Genomic DNA, 16,574 nt, shown 5'->3' with positions numbered 1-16,574 from the left:
GGAAAACAACCAACTATTGACTATGAAAGACCCACCACAGGAAACTTTCCTTCTGTCCAAATGGCAGTTGTGCCTTCCCTAGCAAAGACCAGTGGACAATTTTTACTCACCTGTGCTTTCATTTCTCTCTCTCTCTCCCTCTCTCATCCAGATGGCACAACTGTTATAGTGCCTAACAATAATGTTGACTTCCTAGCATCATTTTTCTTAATGGTATATTACCAAGGCATATTACCTCTTATCATGTCAAAAATACTGTACTATATTATTATTATTATTATTATTATTATTATTATTATTATTATTATTATACAGAAAAAATACAGACTGGAATTCCCTACTTAAAATAAATGATCCTGTAACATTATATGAGAATTTTCAAACTAAAGTTCACAGAAATATACAAAAGAGCAACAAAACCTACACAAACGAGACGACAAACAGACAACAATCCATGGATAAATGACAACATACTAAATACTATTGCTGTAAAAGAAAATCTATGGAAAAAACTTAAAATGTCACCCAGTAACACACATTTACAAAACTTATACAAAAACACAAGAAATAAACTAACAACAAAAATTTGTAGGGCAAAAAGATGCTACTACTTCCAAAAATTCATGAAATATAACGACAACATTAAGCAAACATGGGCTACACTCAACAAATTAGTAACCCAAAAAAAGAAAACTTCAGCACAAGATTTTATTGCAAAAAGCTTCAGTCAGGACACAAACCAAGAGGAACTAGCAGACTCATTCAACCATGCTTTCACAAACAACATCACACAACTCAAAAAAGACAAACTACCAATGATCAACAAAAAACTACCGACACAAAGTCAACAACAAACAATATATTTTCCACCCATAACAAAACAGGAACTGAAAGAAGCAATCCTACAACTAAAACCAAAGACCACTCCAGGAATAGACAAAATAAGACTCACAGACCTTATAACACACTTTGAACAAATAAATCCAATACTTTTGAAACTCGTGAACATAATATTCGACACAGGCATTATTCCACAACAACTAAAAACTGCAGTAATTACGCCAATATACAAATATGGCAAAAGAAACGATACTCAGAACTACAGACCAATAGCTACACTACCAGTCATCTCAAAAATTCTAGAAAAAATAACACACACCAGACTACAGAACTATTTACAGAAGTACAACATCATCTCACAAAACCAATACGGCTTTCAGAAAACAAAAAGCACCATTACTTTATTAGAAGACATCGCCGACACAATAAACAAAGCTCTCGACAAAAACAAGTACGCTGTCCTTATGCTGCTGGACCTAACCAAAGCATTTGACACACTTGAACATGACATACTACTCACCAAACTATACTCAATAGGTATAAGAGGAACACTGCATACTTGGTTCAAGAACTACCTCTCAAACAGAACACAAGTAACAAAAATAGGTACATATCACAGTCTGAGTATACAAGTAAAACACGGTGTACCTCAAAGTGCCATATTATCACCCACTCTATTCAACATATACATTAACGATGTTCATAACATATCCATAAGAAGTCAAATATTTCAATACGCAGATGACACTGCACTACTAGCAATCCGCACAGACATTAACACAGCTCTCTGCAAAGCACAACAAGACCTAAACGAAATCACAACATACTTCCACCAAAACGCAATTCTAATCAACGGCACCAAAACACAGATGTTGATAATACACAACCCAAGAATCATACGCCCCACATCACTATCGATACATTGTCACATATACCGCTGCATTAACAACAAAAATACCTGCCAATGTTCTGAAATCAAACCTGTAACACACGCAAAATACCTCAGTCTCTATATAGATTCCCACCTTAAATGGACAAAACATAGAATACCTACACACCAAATTCCGGATCATAGCAGCAAAACTCTTCCAAGTTAAAGACATTATTCCACCCAACATAAAAAAACTCCTATATCACGGTATCTGTGAATCCCTACTCAGATACGGAATAACAGTAATAACGGAATAAATCTATGCAAATACACCAAACAGCCATCTAACAAAATTAGAAACAGTACACAGAAAATCGTGTCAACAGTGATCTGGACACCTTACATGCAACAACCAATATCCGACAAGCACAGGGCGATACACAGAATTCTGAGCATTAAAAACCTGAAACACTACATGACATTAACAAGGAATTACTTCAACATCACCTATCGAAACAACAGAGACACATATCGTATAACACGACCTACAACAACTCTCTACATCCCCACACCCTTCAACAACTCATACGGTTCTTTTGTGAGATCACATCAGATACCCATGCAATACAACAACCTACCAAGAAAGTTAAAACACATAGATAACTACAGAACATTAAAAAACGAACTCTGGAAAATATACCAACAAAGTTAAGAATCCATTAACACTAATATATACATCACAAATCACTAGCATCCAATGCCTGCATCCCATACGTAAACAGTAGCAACAACACAAATAGTGAAGGCTAAATCCCACTCTCTTCATAAAAGCTAACCCAAGCTTCGAAGTAGGTGGGATTAACTTGCCTCACTCATCTACAAGTAATCCTTATAAGCAAATGCAGAAATTTGTATGTATAATCACTCTTTCTCAAACTTTAAAAAAATAAATAAAGATAAAATAAAAAATAAAAAATATACAAAAAATTCTGTATAATCTTCATTGTTACTATTAGAAGAACATGTGTTGTAAATACATAATATAAAGGCAAAAAAAGTTATTAAAAATTTGAATTGAAATCCAATGTAGGAAATGCAGTACTTAGTGCTGAATTCTGTAAAATTATAAGGTGCAATGTCACACAAGATGTTTATTTTATGTATAAATATTTTAGCAATCAATAAATAAAAAAATACAAAAAAAATTATTATTATTATTATTATTGTGTAACATCTTCAGGGAGTCTAAAGACTCATGGAGGGAGGGCACCTACAGCTCTGGACCTACTCTACAACTCTCTCCACCGACTACAACGAACGACAACTACCATCATCATCTACTACTCACCACCACCACCACCACCACTATTATTTACCACAGACAATCACAGACATCCATGCCCATGTTTGGATTCGAGCCCGCAGCCTTTTGGCTGGAGAGTGGATATGCTAACCACTCGGCTAACTATGCCTGCATATAGTGTATGTTCCTGTAGTTTTGTGAAAATACATCAGAAGACAAATAACCTAATTACAAAAAACGTCTTCTGATCCTGAATGGAATCTCCCTCCAGTTATACTCAGAAATTTAACTCTTGACCTAAGACCTGTCTGGCATTACCTTGATACATTGAATATATACTCATCATTCATATACTCACCTCTAGATCAAAAAGGAAGATAACTGTCTGTCATCAAACTACTGACCTCACCTTAGTCCTCTCCAAAATAATGATGAAGGTCATTGACAGTCAACTTATCCAATATCTAAGAGGACCATCAGTTAATCAGGTGTGGATTCTTTTGTTCTAGATCCATGGCAGATCTCTTAACCGACATCATCCACTACTGGACTCATGCCATGCCAGGTTTTTGGAGAAACCTGTGCTGTTATTGTTTGACATTTCCAGAGCATTTGATTTGTCTGGCATTGAGGTCTGTTCAGTAAATTGCCATCCTTCAGTCTTCCTTCCACCTTCTGTAAGTAGGGATTACTTGCCTCTCCTTGAGCTTCTCCATCAGTACAGGAGTGCTTCAGGGCTCTGTTCTTTTACCTATCTTCTTTCTTCTTCTTTCACTATGCCTTATCCCATATTAAACGGGGTCGGCGCACCGATCTTTAACCTTCCTCTTCCAAGTTCTCCAGTCCAGGGCGTCCTTCAGACGCCATACTTTCTCCACAAGATCCTCTGTCTCCTTATTCCCTCCACCTGAGCTTGGGCCTGCCTCTTTTCCTCTTTTCCTCCTTACCTCCAACTCCATATACTCTACTCGTTTACCAACATACTCCTAACCCTTCCTCTCTACATGTCCAAACCACCTCAGCCTACTTTCTTGTATCTTCTTGCCAATTGGTCCCACCTTAACCGTCCCTCTGATGTAGTCATTCCTTATCCTGTCCTTCTTTGTCACACCACTCATCCACCTCAACATCCGCATCTTCGCTACCTCCATCTTCCTCTTCTGTGCCTTGGTTATAGGCCATGTCTCCGCACCATGGAGCATCGCCAGCCTTACCACCATCTTATACAGCTTTCCTTTCCTCTTACAACTCACTCTCTTGTCACACAGGACCCCGCTCATCTTCCTCCAATTCATCCAAATGCATGTTATTCGGTGCTATATTTCCTCATCCAAGTCATTCCTCTCAACAACCGACCCAAGGTACTTGAATTTCTTCCCTGAAATTAGCCTTTCACCCTGGAGTCGTATGGCCATATCCTCGTCACTCCCCATTGACATATATTCAGTCTTCACCTGGTTAATTCTCATGCCTCTCTCCTCCAATGCCTTTCTCCACTCTTCCAGGGTATTTTCAAGCTTCTCTCGGGATGATTTTCATAGAACAATTTCGTTGGCAAACAGCATGCTCCATGGTGCCTCCTTCTTGACATCCTTCACTAGTACATCCATGATCAGGTCAAAGAGGTAGGGGCTCAGAGTGACCCTTGGTGTAGCCCTGTGACAATGGGGAACCCTTCTGTCATGCCAACACTAGACCTGACCTGAGTTTCTGTTCCCTCATACATCTCCTTCACCAACCTCATGTACTTCTCCGACACCCCCTTGTTACTCATACACCTCCATACCTACTGCCTGGCCACTCTGTTGTATGCCTTTTCCAGGTCTATAAACACCATGTGCAGATCCACTTGCTTCTCTCTATATTTCTCCATCAATCGCCTTAGTGCAAATATCGAATCCGTTGTCCCTCTTCCTGGCATAAATCCAAACTGCTCCTCACCAATTTTTGTTTCCTGCTGTATCCTTCCTTCAATTACTCTTTCCCATATCTTCAATGTGTATGACATCAGCTTGATCTCTCTATAGTTGGCACAGTCTTGAACATCTCCTCTTCCTTTGTAGATTGGGACGAGAATACTTTTCCTCCATTCCTCTGGTATCTTTTCCTGTTGGGCTATTTTCCTCATCAGATCCCATAACATATTCACGCCCTCACTGCCCAAACTTTTCCACACTTCCCCAGGTATCTGGTCTACCCCCACAGCCTTTCCATTCTCCATTTTTCTTAGTACCCAATCCACTTCCTCTCTACTTATGTCTTGCACCGGTCTCTCGTTTGCCTCTCCATCCTCATACCTCTCTCTCAGATTCTCCTCATTTAGTAGTTTACAGAAATATTCTTTCCATCTTCCTCTCATTTTGTCCTCCTCTTGTAATACTACTCCTGAGGCATCCTTTATCTGCTTGACTGATGTTATGTCTTTCGAGGCATTATCTCTGGCTTTCGCTATTCTCAACAACTGAGCTTCACCACCGTTTCTCTCCAGTTCTTCATAAACCACATCAACTTCCCTCGTTTTCGCCCTTGCCACAGCTCTCTTTGCATTTTTCTTTGCTAATCTATATGCCTCCTTGTCGGCTCTAGTTCTAGTCATGTCCCATTTTTTCTTTGCCTCTTTCTTTTCCTTGATCTCCAACTGCACCTCCTCATGCCTCCTTATCCTCAGGTGGTCCCTTTCATATTTCAAAGAATCATAGAATATGACAGCATATTCTATGATTCTTTTACCTTCTTCATTTCTTTCACCACTACTCCAACTCCCATATACCCTTTCTTCACCGCTTCGTCGCCTTCCTACATGCCCGTTCAGATCTGCTCCGACAATCACTCTCTCACCATCAGGGATTCCCATTGCAACTTGGTCAAGTTCTCTCCAGAATGTCTCTTTCTCCTCCTCATCACAACCTACTTGTGTGGTGTAGCCGCACACTATAGTAGCCACACTTCCTCCCATCTCAAGATTAATGCTGATAATCTGATCATTCTTCTGGCACACCTTGCAGACTCCACCCTTCAGCTCCTTATCGATGATAATTCCAACTCCATTTCTTCCCTTCTCATTCACACCGCTATAAAACAGTTTATATCCCTCTGCCAGCTCCTTTGCTTTATTTTACCTACTTTCTTTCTAATATACATAAATGACCTTCTCCATTTGACCACTGATCTTGTCCACAGCTGATGATGGTATGCTTCATTCATCCTACTCATTTGCCACAATATACAATGTGGTGTACAAGCACCCTGAAGATCATGCCAATGCCTCAAACACTGATCTCCCTGTCATTCTCTAATATGGCAAAAATAAGTGGGTCACCATCAGGGCTAAAATGCAGTTTGTCTTCTTTCTCACATAATAATCTCAATTCCCCTTCCCTTATCTTCAGTAATAAGCATTGCAAGACAAGATCAGATATCCTCTCTCTCGCTCTCTCCCCATTGTTCTGACATTCATCCTTAGCTTTTCCTGGCATAAACATATCACGTCAATAACTTCTTCAGCCTCTAAGAACTATCCTTTTCCACATCAGGTGCTACTTTTCTATACAAATCCCAAATTTTTCCATCCTTAGAATTCTGTTCACTTGTTTGGGATGGTACATCAGAAATCACCCAAAAGAAGTCTTGATGCTGTCCAGAGCAGAACAGAGTATCCAGAATCTTTTTAGGGAATTTTCTGTGTGTGTTGACAGTTGTCAACCTTCTTCTCCTCTCTTTTTTGCTTCATCTACTTCTATTCTTTGGATGGTCTTTCTTACAAAGTTCCCAACTATATCTGGTTTTTCAAGTAAAATGTCAATACATTCTTTTTTTCCAACCCTTCCTGCATCCTATACTTGCCACTAACATACAGTAGCTTCTTTCCCCTCTCATGTATGTGTGTGTGTGTGGGGGGGGGGAGTTCCATTTTTTTGGACACTGTTTAGGGTTTTTTTTGTTGTTGTTTTGTTTGGTTGTGTAATGGAATTTTTTTTTAAAAATTGTTGAGATCATTTTTTTTTCAAATTATGTGCAATACTAACTGATGTTGTGATATGAGAGCTTATTTTTGGCAAGAGTGTTTTTTAAAGAAACATTATTTACTGTATCTCTCCTAATGGAAACAATAAATGAACTTACTATGATTCATTAAATCTATAATTAGCCATGACTGGGGAAGCTGTTTAGATGATGAACCTTCAGAACATGATTTTATTTTTCCTGAACTGCCACCCGGTGCAATGTATGATGCTGATCATCAGTGCCGTCTTCAGTATGGACCAAATGCAGAGTTTTGTGAAGGAATAGAGGTATCGTTATCTGAATCTTCCACTCACTAATTATTATTTTATTTATTTTGTTGTCCAGTAATTATTCAGTTATGTGCAATGTTCTCTTATTTATTTATTTATTTATTTATTCATGCACATCATAGTTGTAAACAAATAAACTTTCTTCAAATATAAATACTTCCCTTATATTAAGCTTTAAAGTAATGGTTAAATCTTATGTTGGCAGTTTGTGGAAATAAAGCAGATTTAATGGAAATAGAATTAAATTAAATAATGGTTTATGGACCCTAGTATTTCTTCTAAATCACAGAGACATCAGAAGATATGATGGAAACTATAGCTTTCACACAGGCAACACAAAGGAAATGAAAACAATTAAAGTCTAAAAGCATAGGAAGAATATCCTCTATGGGTATTAGTAGGTAGATTTGTATGTTATGCAAGAGGTTTTAGAACTATAGTTTTCTATATCTTGGAAGAATTTTTATATAATAATAGTCTATTTAGTATAAGTATACTGCTTGGAAAGAAAAACAGACATCATAGATTGAGGAACAATCAGCCGTGGTGCCCACTTTAATAAGATGTAGGACCTCCTTTTGCTGTGATGACTGCAGCAATCCTACAGGGCATACTTTCCACAAGTGTATGATAGCGATCAGTGGGCATTTTGGATCACTATTCCTGTAGGCATGTAATGAGGTTCTGGACTGTTGTGGAGGAAGATGTCCCTTGGCTTCAGCCAAATCTCCAGCTCATTCCACAGATGTTTAGTAGGGTTGAGATCAGGGCTCTGTGGAAGCCAGTCAAGTGTGGTGATGTTTGAGTCCACAAACCATGCAGTTACAGCAGCAGCAGCAGCATGACACATGCATTGTCTTGCTGAAAGAGACAATGGTCAGATCATTAGAAATGCAATAAAGTAGGAAGCATTGCATTGTTCAGAATGTGCAGATACTTCTTGGAAATCAGTGTTTGTTGCACTGCCAACAGACAACCAAGGCCAAACTAGGAAAAATAGGACCCCATCACATCGCCACCCTCTGAATTTCATAGTTGGGGATTAGGCACTCTGGTAAGAGATGTTCATTGGGCATCCACCACACTTGTACCTATTCATCTGCTCGGTAGAGGCTGTAGAGTGATTTGTCGCTCCATAACACATATTTACACATCCCACTGCACATGCCTTTTGCCCCACTGCAGATGATGCTGCATGTTGATTCAGGTAATGGGGGGACGTGCATATTGCAGTCCTATCACAGAAATCCATGTTCTGAGCCACTGTTCTGAATATTTTTGTGCAGATTCATGTTCCGGTTGCTGCCCAGAACTCTGCATTCAACGTGTCACATTCAACAATTGGAGTATTTACACATTCTTGCATTCATGTTGCATGCTGGCATTGTGTTCCACTCACCAACAACTCTCTGTGAACAAAATCTACTTCTCAACATCCTTCTTCATCCTCATCTTTATACACTTCCATAGATGGTCTCTCATTGTTTCCAACTTAACATCCACTCCTTTTTTTATTATTCCTCCTGTATTAATCTGGTAGCATCCCTTAACTAATTTGAAGGTCTCTATCATCTCTTTTCCTCCTACCCACCAAATTCTGCAATCCACATTTCCTGCATAATTAACAATCCAGAATTCCAATATCACTTTGGTCATTCATCTTTTGATCCTCTCTAGTGTTTTCACATCACAATAAAAACTGAGTCACCAAATTTCAACACAATACTGTGCTGTGTGATCAGACTAATACCTTATATAGAGGTATCGCCACCTGCATATCCTTACATGTCAATGTACTTTTTATCATAGCAGCAATACGACATGCAGTCTTTGCAGCACATTCAATGTGCCCTCAGAACTTTAGTCCACTGTCTACCACTCCAAGATCTGGAATCTCATTGACTTTCTGAAGTACAGCTCTACCAATATAGTGTAGATCTCTGTGAAATGCCTTGCATTTATTAATTTTAAAATTTCAACCCATTCATTTCTCCATGCTAAAAATCTACTCAAATCTTCCTGTTGAAAATTAACATCAGCAATACTGCTGATAATTCTGGTCAACTTTGCATCAGTAAACATTTGAAGATTTCCAGTCACTCCACTTGAAATAGCATTAACAAATAAGTTAAACAGTAGGGCCCAAGAACAGAACTCTGAGGCATTACACTGGTTACTTTCTTTTTCTGAGATACTGCTCCATCATACACAACTTGCTGGTATCTTTCAGCCAGTCAATCTTCACTCCATCTAACCAATCTATTACCTAATCCAACTTCAACTTATACACCAAACTGTCATGTGGTAATCTATCAAATGCCTTTGCAAAGTCCAAGCAAATCACTGTATATCAATCTCCTTATCCAGCACATTCATCACCTGATCATAAAATGTAAGCAGATTGATAAAGCAAGTCCTGCCCCTTCACAAACCCATACTGACCACCATCTTATGTCCACCAGCCAAATTCAATTTTCTATTGCCTGGTTGGCCGAGTGGTTAGCATATCCGCTCTCCAGCCAAAAGGCTGTGGGTCGAATCCTGCCGTGGACATGGATGTTTGTGATTGTCTGTGAAAGCTCGGCTGTGGATGGCATTGGTGTTAGATAATGAAGGTTGGTGAAGTAGTGAGATGAGGAGTTGTAGAGTTGATACCCTCCCTCGATGAGTCTTTGGACTCCCTGGAGGTGTGATATAATAATAATAATAATAATAATAATAATAATAATAATAATATTCCTAACCAATTTTCCCAACACTTTGACCACAACTGCAAATATACAAACTGGTCTATAACTGGAAACGTTTGTCCTATAACCATGTTTCTGATATGGTACTCTTTTATCTTCTTTCTACTCCTTAGGGACCTTCCTCACTTTAAGACCCTCATTATGTAATCAGTCAAAGGCATACCAAGTTTCTTGCACATTCCTTAAAAATACATGGTGATATCTCATCCATTCTATTATTATTATTCAAGCCTCCATGGTGTCAAAAGACTCATCGTGAGAGGTCCTTTCTAAGAAACACAAATCTATCAAGACTCATCGAGGGAGGTCCCTCCTAGGAAACACAAAGTCTGCCATACCACTCATTAAATGCACCATTCTCGCATGCATTTAAGGAGTGGTATGTTCTCGCTCTCACCATTTCTTGACCGTTCTCGCTCTCACCACTCCATCTGGCAATGCATTCCATCATTCAACCACCTTTCATGCAAAGAAACCATTCTTCATCTTCTTGCTCACAGTTTCCTTTCATAATTTCCAGGGATGGCCCCTTGTCATGGCTCCTTCCTGCTGTTCATCCAAGCGAAAGAATTCCCCAGTGTCAACCCTGTAACCACCTCTCAATAGTTTAAAAGTCTCAATCATATCACCCCTCCTTCTTCTATCCACCAAACTCTGCAGTCTAAACTCCCTCAGCCGATCCTCATAACTGACATTGTACAGTCCCAACCATCTTTGTTATCTGCCTTTGTACCCTTTCCACAGTTAATATATCCCCTTCAAATTCTGGGGACCAGATCTGAGAACAATAGTCTAAGTGTGGTCTGATCAGAGTCTTATACAACGGAATGATAACCATTTTATCTCTGCAGGTCAGTGTCCTTCTCATTATTGCAGCAATCCTCTGCATTACCTTCACTACCTTTGCAATATGTCCCCTAAATTTCAGATTTCTATCAATCATCAAACCCAGATCTCTTGTCTCTCCTACTTCCTGCAGTTTAACTCCTCCCATAGAGTATGCAGCGTCCCATCGATGTGTCCCAAATATCTTGCCCATCTATCTAGCTTATTCAAACCCTCTTGCAGGGCTACCACATCTGCACTATTACTAATAATCCTTCCCAGCTTTACATCATCCGCAAACAACCGAATATCCTCTTGCAATCCACGAACAATGTCATTGATATAAAGGTTAAACAATATAGGTCCCAGTACTGAGCCCTGTGGGACCCCACTTGTAACTCTCTGCTTCCTTGAAACTGCCCCATACACAACTCTCTGATACCTATCGGACAGCCAATCCTGAATCCAGTTGTCCAATCTGACATCCAGATCCATGTGCTGCAACTTAGATATCAGCTTATCATGTGGCACCCTGTCGATTGCCTTTCCCTCATCTAATGCTCTTGAAATAACTTTATCATAAAAGGCTAGCATATTGCTAAAACAAGAGTGCCCCTTCACAAATCCATGTTGACTCTCACTGATAACATTACCCTCATCTGCCCAATGCTGTATACGGTCCCTCACTACTTTCTCCAAGATCTTACTAACTACTGATGACATACAAACTGGTCTATAATTAGACACTTCCAGTCTGCTACTGCCCTTATGCAATGTCACTATCTTACCTTCCTTCCATTCCATGGGCATCTTTCCCACAGCAAGACTTTCATTGAAAACCAGGTCAAGGAAACTGTCAGTTCCTTAGCACATTCTCTCAAAACTCGTGGTGAAATACCATCCAGTCCCACAGCTTAATGCTGCTGAAAGATAAGTCATTTTTAATAATTTAGTTAATAATAATAGGTTATTTGATTATTATTTTTGTTTTATATGGATGTGTGATTGGCTGAGTAATTTAGTTTTTAAGTAAGTCTTGTATTTTTGTTTAATTTAAATATTATCAGTATGGTACCAGTGCATGCTAGAGTAGTGATGGCAAAGATGCCATTGTTGGGTGAATTGAATTTATGTGATTTTGTACAGTGCGGTGTGTGTGTGTGATGTATTGAACATTTAAGTTGAAGGAGTTTTGAAAAGAGAGAAAAACTGGTGAGTGAGTGTGTAGTAAGTGTTTTGAGAGTGCTTGCCAGTTTGCTGGCAAAAACTAAGCAAGTTTTATTGAAGTAGGCAGTATCTGCTGTATACTGGAAAATGTTAATGTCAGAATTGGAAGTAATACTGAACATGTAGCAGTGGAAGTTAAAGATACCAAACAATTTTAAGCCTGGTTTTACTCCATTTTTTCCCAAGTAAGCAAACAGACAAAATGTCAAGTTTGCGCCTGCAATTTATGCAAGACTAGCTGATCCCACAGGTAGTGCAAGACCAATAACTATACCCAAGATGCCATTGTTGGGTGAATTGAATTTATGTGATTTTGTACAGTGCGGTGTGTGTGTGTGATGTATTGAACATTTAAGTTGAAGGAGTTTTGAAAAGAGAGAAAAACTGGTGAGTGAGTGTGTAGTAAGTGTTTTGAGAGTGCTTGCCAGTTTGCTGGCAAAAACTAAGCAAGTTTTATTGAAGTAGGCAGTATCTGCTGTATACTGGAAAATGTTAATGTCAGAATTGGAAGTAATACTGAACATGTAGCAGTGGAAGTTAAAGATACCAAACAATTTTAAGCCTGGTTTTACTCCATTTTTTCCCAAGTAAGCAAACAGACAAAATGTCAAGTTTGCGCCTGCAATTTATGCAAGACTAGCTGATCCCACAGGTAGTGCAAGACCAATAACTATACCCAAGATGCCATTGTTGGGTGAATTGAATTTATGTGATTTTGTACAGTGCGGTGTGTGTGTGTGATGTATTGAACATTTAAGTTGAAGGAGTTTTGAAAAGAGAGAAAAACTGGTGAGTGAGTGTGTAGTAAGTGTTTTGAGAGTGCTTGCCAGTTTGCTGGCAAAAACTAAGCAAGTTTTATTGAAGTAGGCAGTATCTGCTGTATACTGGAAAATGTTAATGTCAGAATTGGAAGTAATACTGAACATGTAGCAGTGGAAGTTAAAGATACCAAACAATTTTAAGCCTGGTTTTACTCCATTTTTTCCCAAGTAAGCAAACAGACAAAATGTCAAGTTTGCGCCTGCAATTTATGCAAGACTAGCTGATCCCACAGGTAGTGCAAGACCAAGGCAACTCGTGGTAGAAGTGGAGCAAGCTCTGATCACTAATCTTAATATTTACCCTAATGCCAAAACACATCTTCAAGAAGGGGATGTATGATGTTTTGAATTAAAGGCAAGGGGCCACTACCCAGACCGGTTTCGACCTTTATTGAGGTCTCAACAGTGGGAGCTAGGCTAGAAACACCAAGATTTAGTAATGCAGAGCTTGTAAGTATTTTACCAAAACAAGTTACCATAAGGTGTTATAACCTTATTAAATAACAATCTCGGAGGAGATATAGACGTAGAAAGTATTTTTAACTTGGGTATAGTTATGTTAAAGATACCAAGCAATTTTAAACCTAGTTTTACTCCATTTTTTCCCAAGTAAGCAAACAGACAAAATGTCAAGTTTGCGCCTGCAATTTATGCAAGACTAGTTGATCCCACAGGTAGTGCAAGACCAAGGCGACTCATGGTAGAAGTGGAGCAAGCTCTGATCACTAATCTTAATATTTACCCTAATGACAAAACACATCTCCGAGAAGGGGATGTATGATGTTTTGTATTAAAGGCAAGGGGCCACTACCCAGACCGGTTTCGACCTTTATTGAGGTCTCATCAGTGGGAGCTAGGCTAGAAATACCAAGATTTAGTAATGCAGAGCTTGTAAGTATTTTACCAAAACCAGGTTTAAAATTGCTTGGTATCTTTAACATAACTATACCCAAGTTAAAAATACTATCTACATCTATATCTCCTCCGAGATTTTTATTTAATAAGGTTATAACACCTTATGGTAACTTGTTTTGGTAAAATACTTACAAACTCTGCGTTACTAAATCTTGGTATTTCTAGCCTAGCTCCCACTGATGAGACCTCAATAAAGGTCGAAACCGGTCTGGGTAGTGGCCCCTTGCCTTTAATACAAAACATCATACATCCCCTTCTTGGAGATGTGTTTTGTCATTAGGGTAAATATTAAGATTAGTGATCAGAGCTTGCTCCACTTCTACCACGAGTTGCCTTGGTCTTGCACTACCTGTGGGATCAGCTAGTCTTGCATAAATTGCAGGCGCAAACTTGACATTTTGTCTGTTTGCTTACTTGGGAAAAAATGGAGTAAAACCAGGTTTAAAATTGCTTGGTATCTTTAACATAACTATACCCAAGTTAAAAATACTTTCTATATGTAGCAGTGGAAGTTCAAGGGAACAAATTAGAACTTAATAAGAAAATAGCACACTTGCATGTCATCCTTCACAGGACAAAGTGCTAAGATTAGCAGGGGTGAGAAGAGAAAGAAGCAGGTGAACCAAGGTAAGAATCAGTATCATGTAAATAAGCAAGAGAAACAAGATAAGGTGAAAATTTTGTGTAGAAACTATGATCAGTGGAGTGTTTAATGAAAGTATAATAAAATTGTGTTTTCCTGGCACAGAAATTGAAGTAGCCCCTAGAGGGCTACATGGCGTGTAGTGTTTTCAGAGAGCTCCCGAAAGCTAAGTATTATTTTGAGTGAAAATTGGAATATTGATTTAAATCTTAACGTAGTATCTACATTCGACGGTTCGACCTTTATGTCAAGGTCATCTTCTGGAGCATACAACTATACACAGAAAACAAGCTACACTACAATCAAACTGGTTTGTTAAAGATACTGACCAACCACTACAACAATTGTTGGCCTGACCTCTGGTGAGAAAAAAAAAATTATACATCAACGCTAGAGTCCTATTATTAGTGTTATCCGTTGGTTATAGAAATACATTGGGCGCAACAACAAGTATCTATCTATATACATATATTAACATCATGATTATACCTGTACATTCCAGCCAATTGGTATGGAATGGTTTCTAATACTAGTTGAAGATTGGCTAGAGTCCTGACTTATGCTGGATCTTATATATTAGGTAGGCTGAATGTGTGCCATCCAGATCCTTGGAATTTTCATGCCATCTTTGTTGTTGATATTTGGGTGGTTTATCAGGATTTTGCAGGCTTCCTTAAATTTCCTTTCATACCAGGTTTTTGTGTGGTGTAAAGAGCGGGTGCTTTTCCAGTTGATTTGGTGTAAGATGTTGAGCGCGTAGTCTGAGAGGCCTGCTTCACCATAATGGTTATATTTAATGTGTCTAATGTGTTCTTTCTTGTGTATAGGGATTGTCTGTCCTGTTTCACCAATGTACAGTAAGTTACAGGTGCAGCGGATGCAATAGACTCTAGGATGTGCTAATGGGAGGAGAGGATCCTTAGAGGAGCTGAATATGGTTTTAAGTTTAGTAGGTGGTTTAAAGGTGGCATTGAGGTTATAATGTTGTAGGATTCTGTTGATTTTTTCTGATAACCCTTTAATGTATGGGATGGCTATGGTTTTACTGTAATCTAGATTTGTTTTTGTTGTTGTTTTATGGAGTATTTTATTAATAGTATTTTTGTTATAGCCATTATTTATGAATGTGTCGCTGATGATTTTTAGTTCTTGTTTCAGGGCTTGCTGGTTAGAGCAAATTGTTGTAGCTCTGTTTTAAGGGTGTTAATGACTCCATATTTTTGTGATGGGTGGTGGTGGTATGAATTAGCATGTATGTATTGGCCAGTGTGTGTCAGTTTTCGGTAGACTGTGAAGGATAGACTGCCTGAAGGAAGACGTGTGACTAGTGTGTCTAGGAACGGGAGAGAATTTTGATTTTTGATTTCGATGGTAAATTGTATGTGTTCGTGTTGTTTGTTTAGGTGGCTAAGGAATGTGTTTAGCATTTGTCACCCGTGCGGCCAGATCGTTGAAAACCAGAAATCATTGATCTAGTGCACGATATGTGTACTTGATCAATGATTTCTGGTGAGGCAAAGTGCAGGAAATTGCTGAGACTATAGGCATTTTAAACGAACTTGTAGGAGAATATACAAAGATATTTTGCATGAAGAATCACAAATGAAAAAGCTTTGCACAAGATGGGTGTGCTTGCTCACAGCAGATCAAAAACGCACTCATATGAAAATCTCTGAACAGTGCTTGGAACATTTTAACAAGAATAAAACTGATCTGATTTTGTGTGTCAATTTATTACTATGGATGAGACTTAGATTCACCATTACACACCAGAATCCAAATAGTAGTCAAAACAGTGGACAGAAGCCGTTTGTTCAGCGCCAAAGAAGACAAAGTCAGTTCCATCAGCAGGAAAGGTAATGGCATCCGTCTTTTGGGATGCTAAAGGCATTTTGTTTATTAATTATCTTGAAAAGGGTAAAACAATAACCGGGGAATATTATTCCGATCTTTTGACCAGACTAGATGAAAAAATTCATGAGAAAAGACCCAGTTTGCAGGAGAAAAAAAATCATCTTTCATCAGGACAATGCACCTGCCCACAAAGGTGTTTTGGCAATGGGAAAATTAAGGGATCTGCACTA

At 38.7% G+C, this 16,574-nt stretch overlaps 1 protein-coding gene across 1 annotated transcript in view; it reads left to right on the top strand.

The window, feature by feature from the left end:
• Positions 1 to 16,574, top strand: part of LOC150100575 (A disintegrin and metalloproteinase with thrombospondin motifs 6-like) — a 563,262-nt gene that overhangs the window by 200,194 nt on the left and 346,494 nt on the right. The window contains exon 9 of the mRNA XM_090402125.1: positions 7,162 to 7,306. Coding sequence (XP_090258251.1) covers positions 7,162 to 7,306 — 145 coding nt within the window. The remainder of the gene's footprint in view (positions 1 to 7,161; positions 7,307 to 16,574) is intronic.

This window comes from Typopeltis vanoorti, chromosome 12 (assembly GCF_054136105.1).
Source record: "Typopeltis vanoorti isolate ZY-2024b chromosome 12, IOZ_Tvanoo_1.0, whole genome shotgun sequence".
Taxonomy (NCBI): Eukaryota; Metazoa; Arthropoda; class Arachnida; order Uropygi; family Thelyphonidae; genus Typopeltis; species Typopeltis vanoorti.
This window is presented reverse-complemented; position numbering and strand designations above follow the sequence as displayed.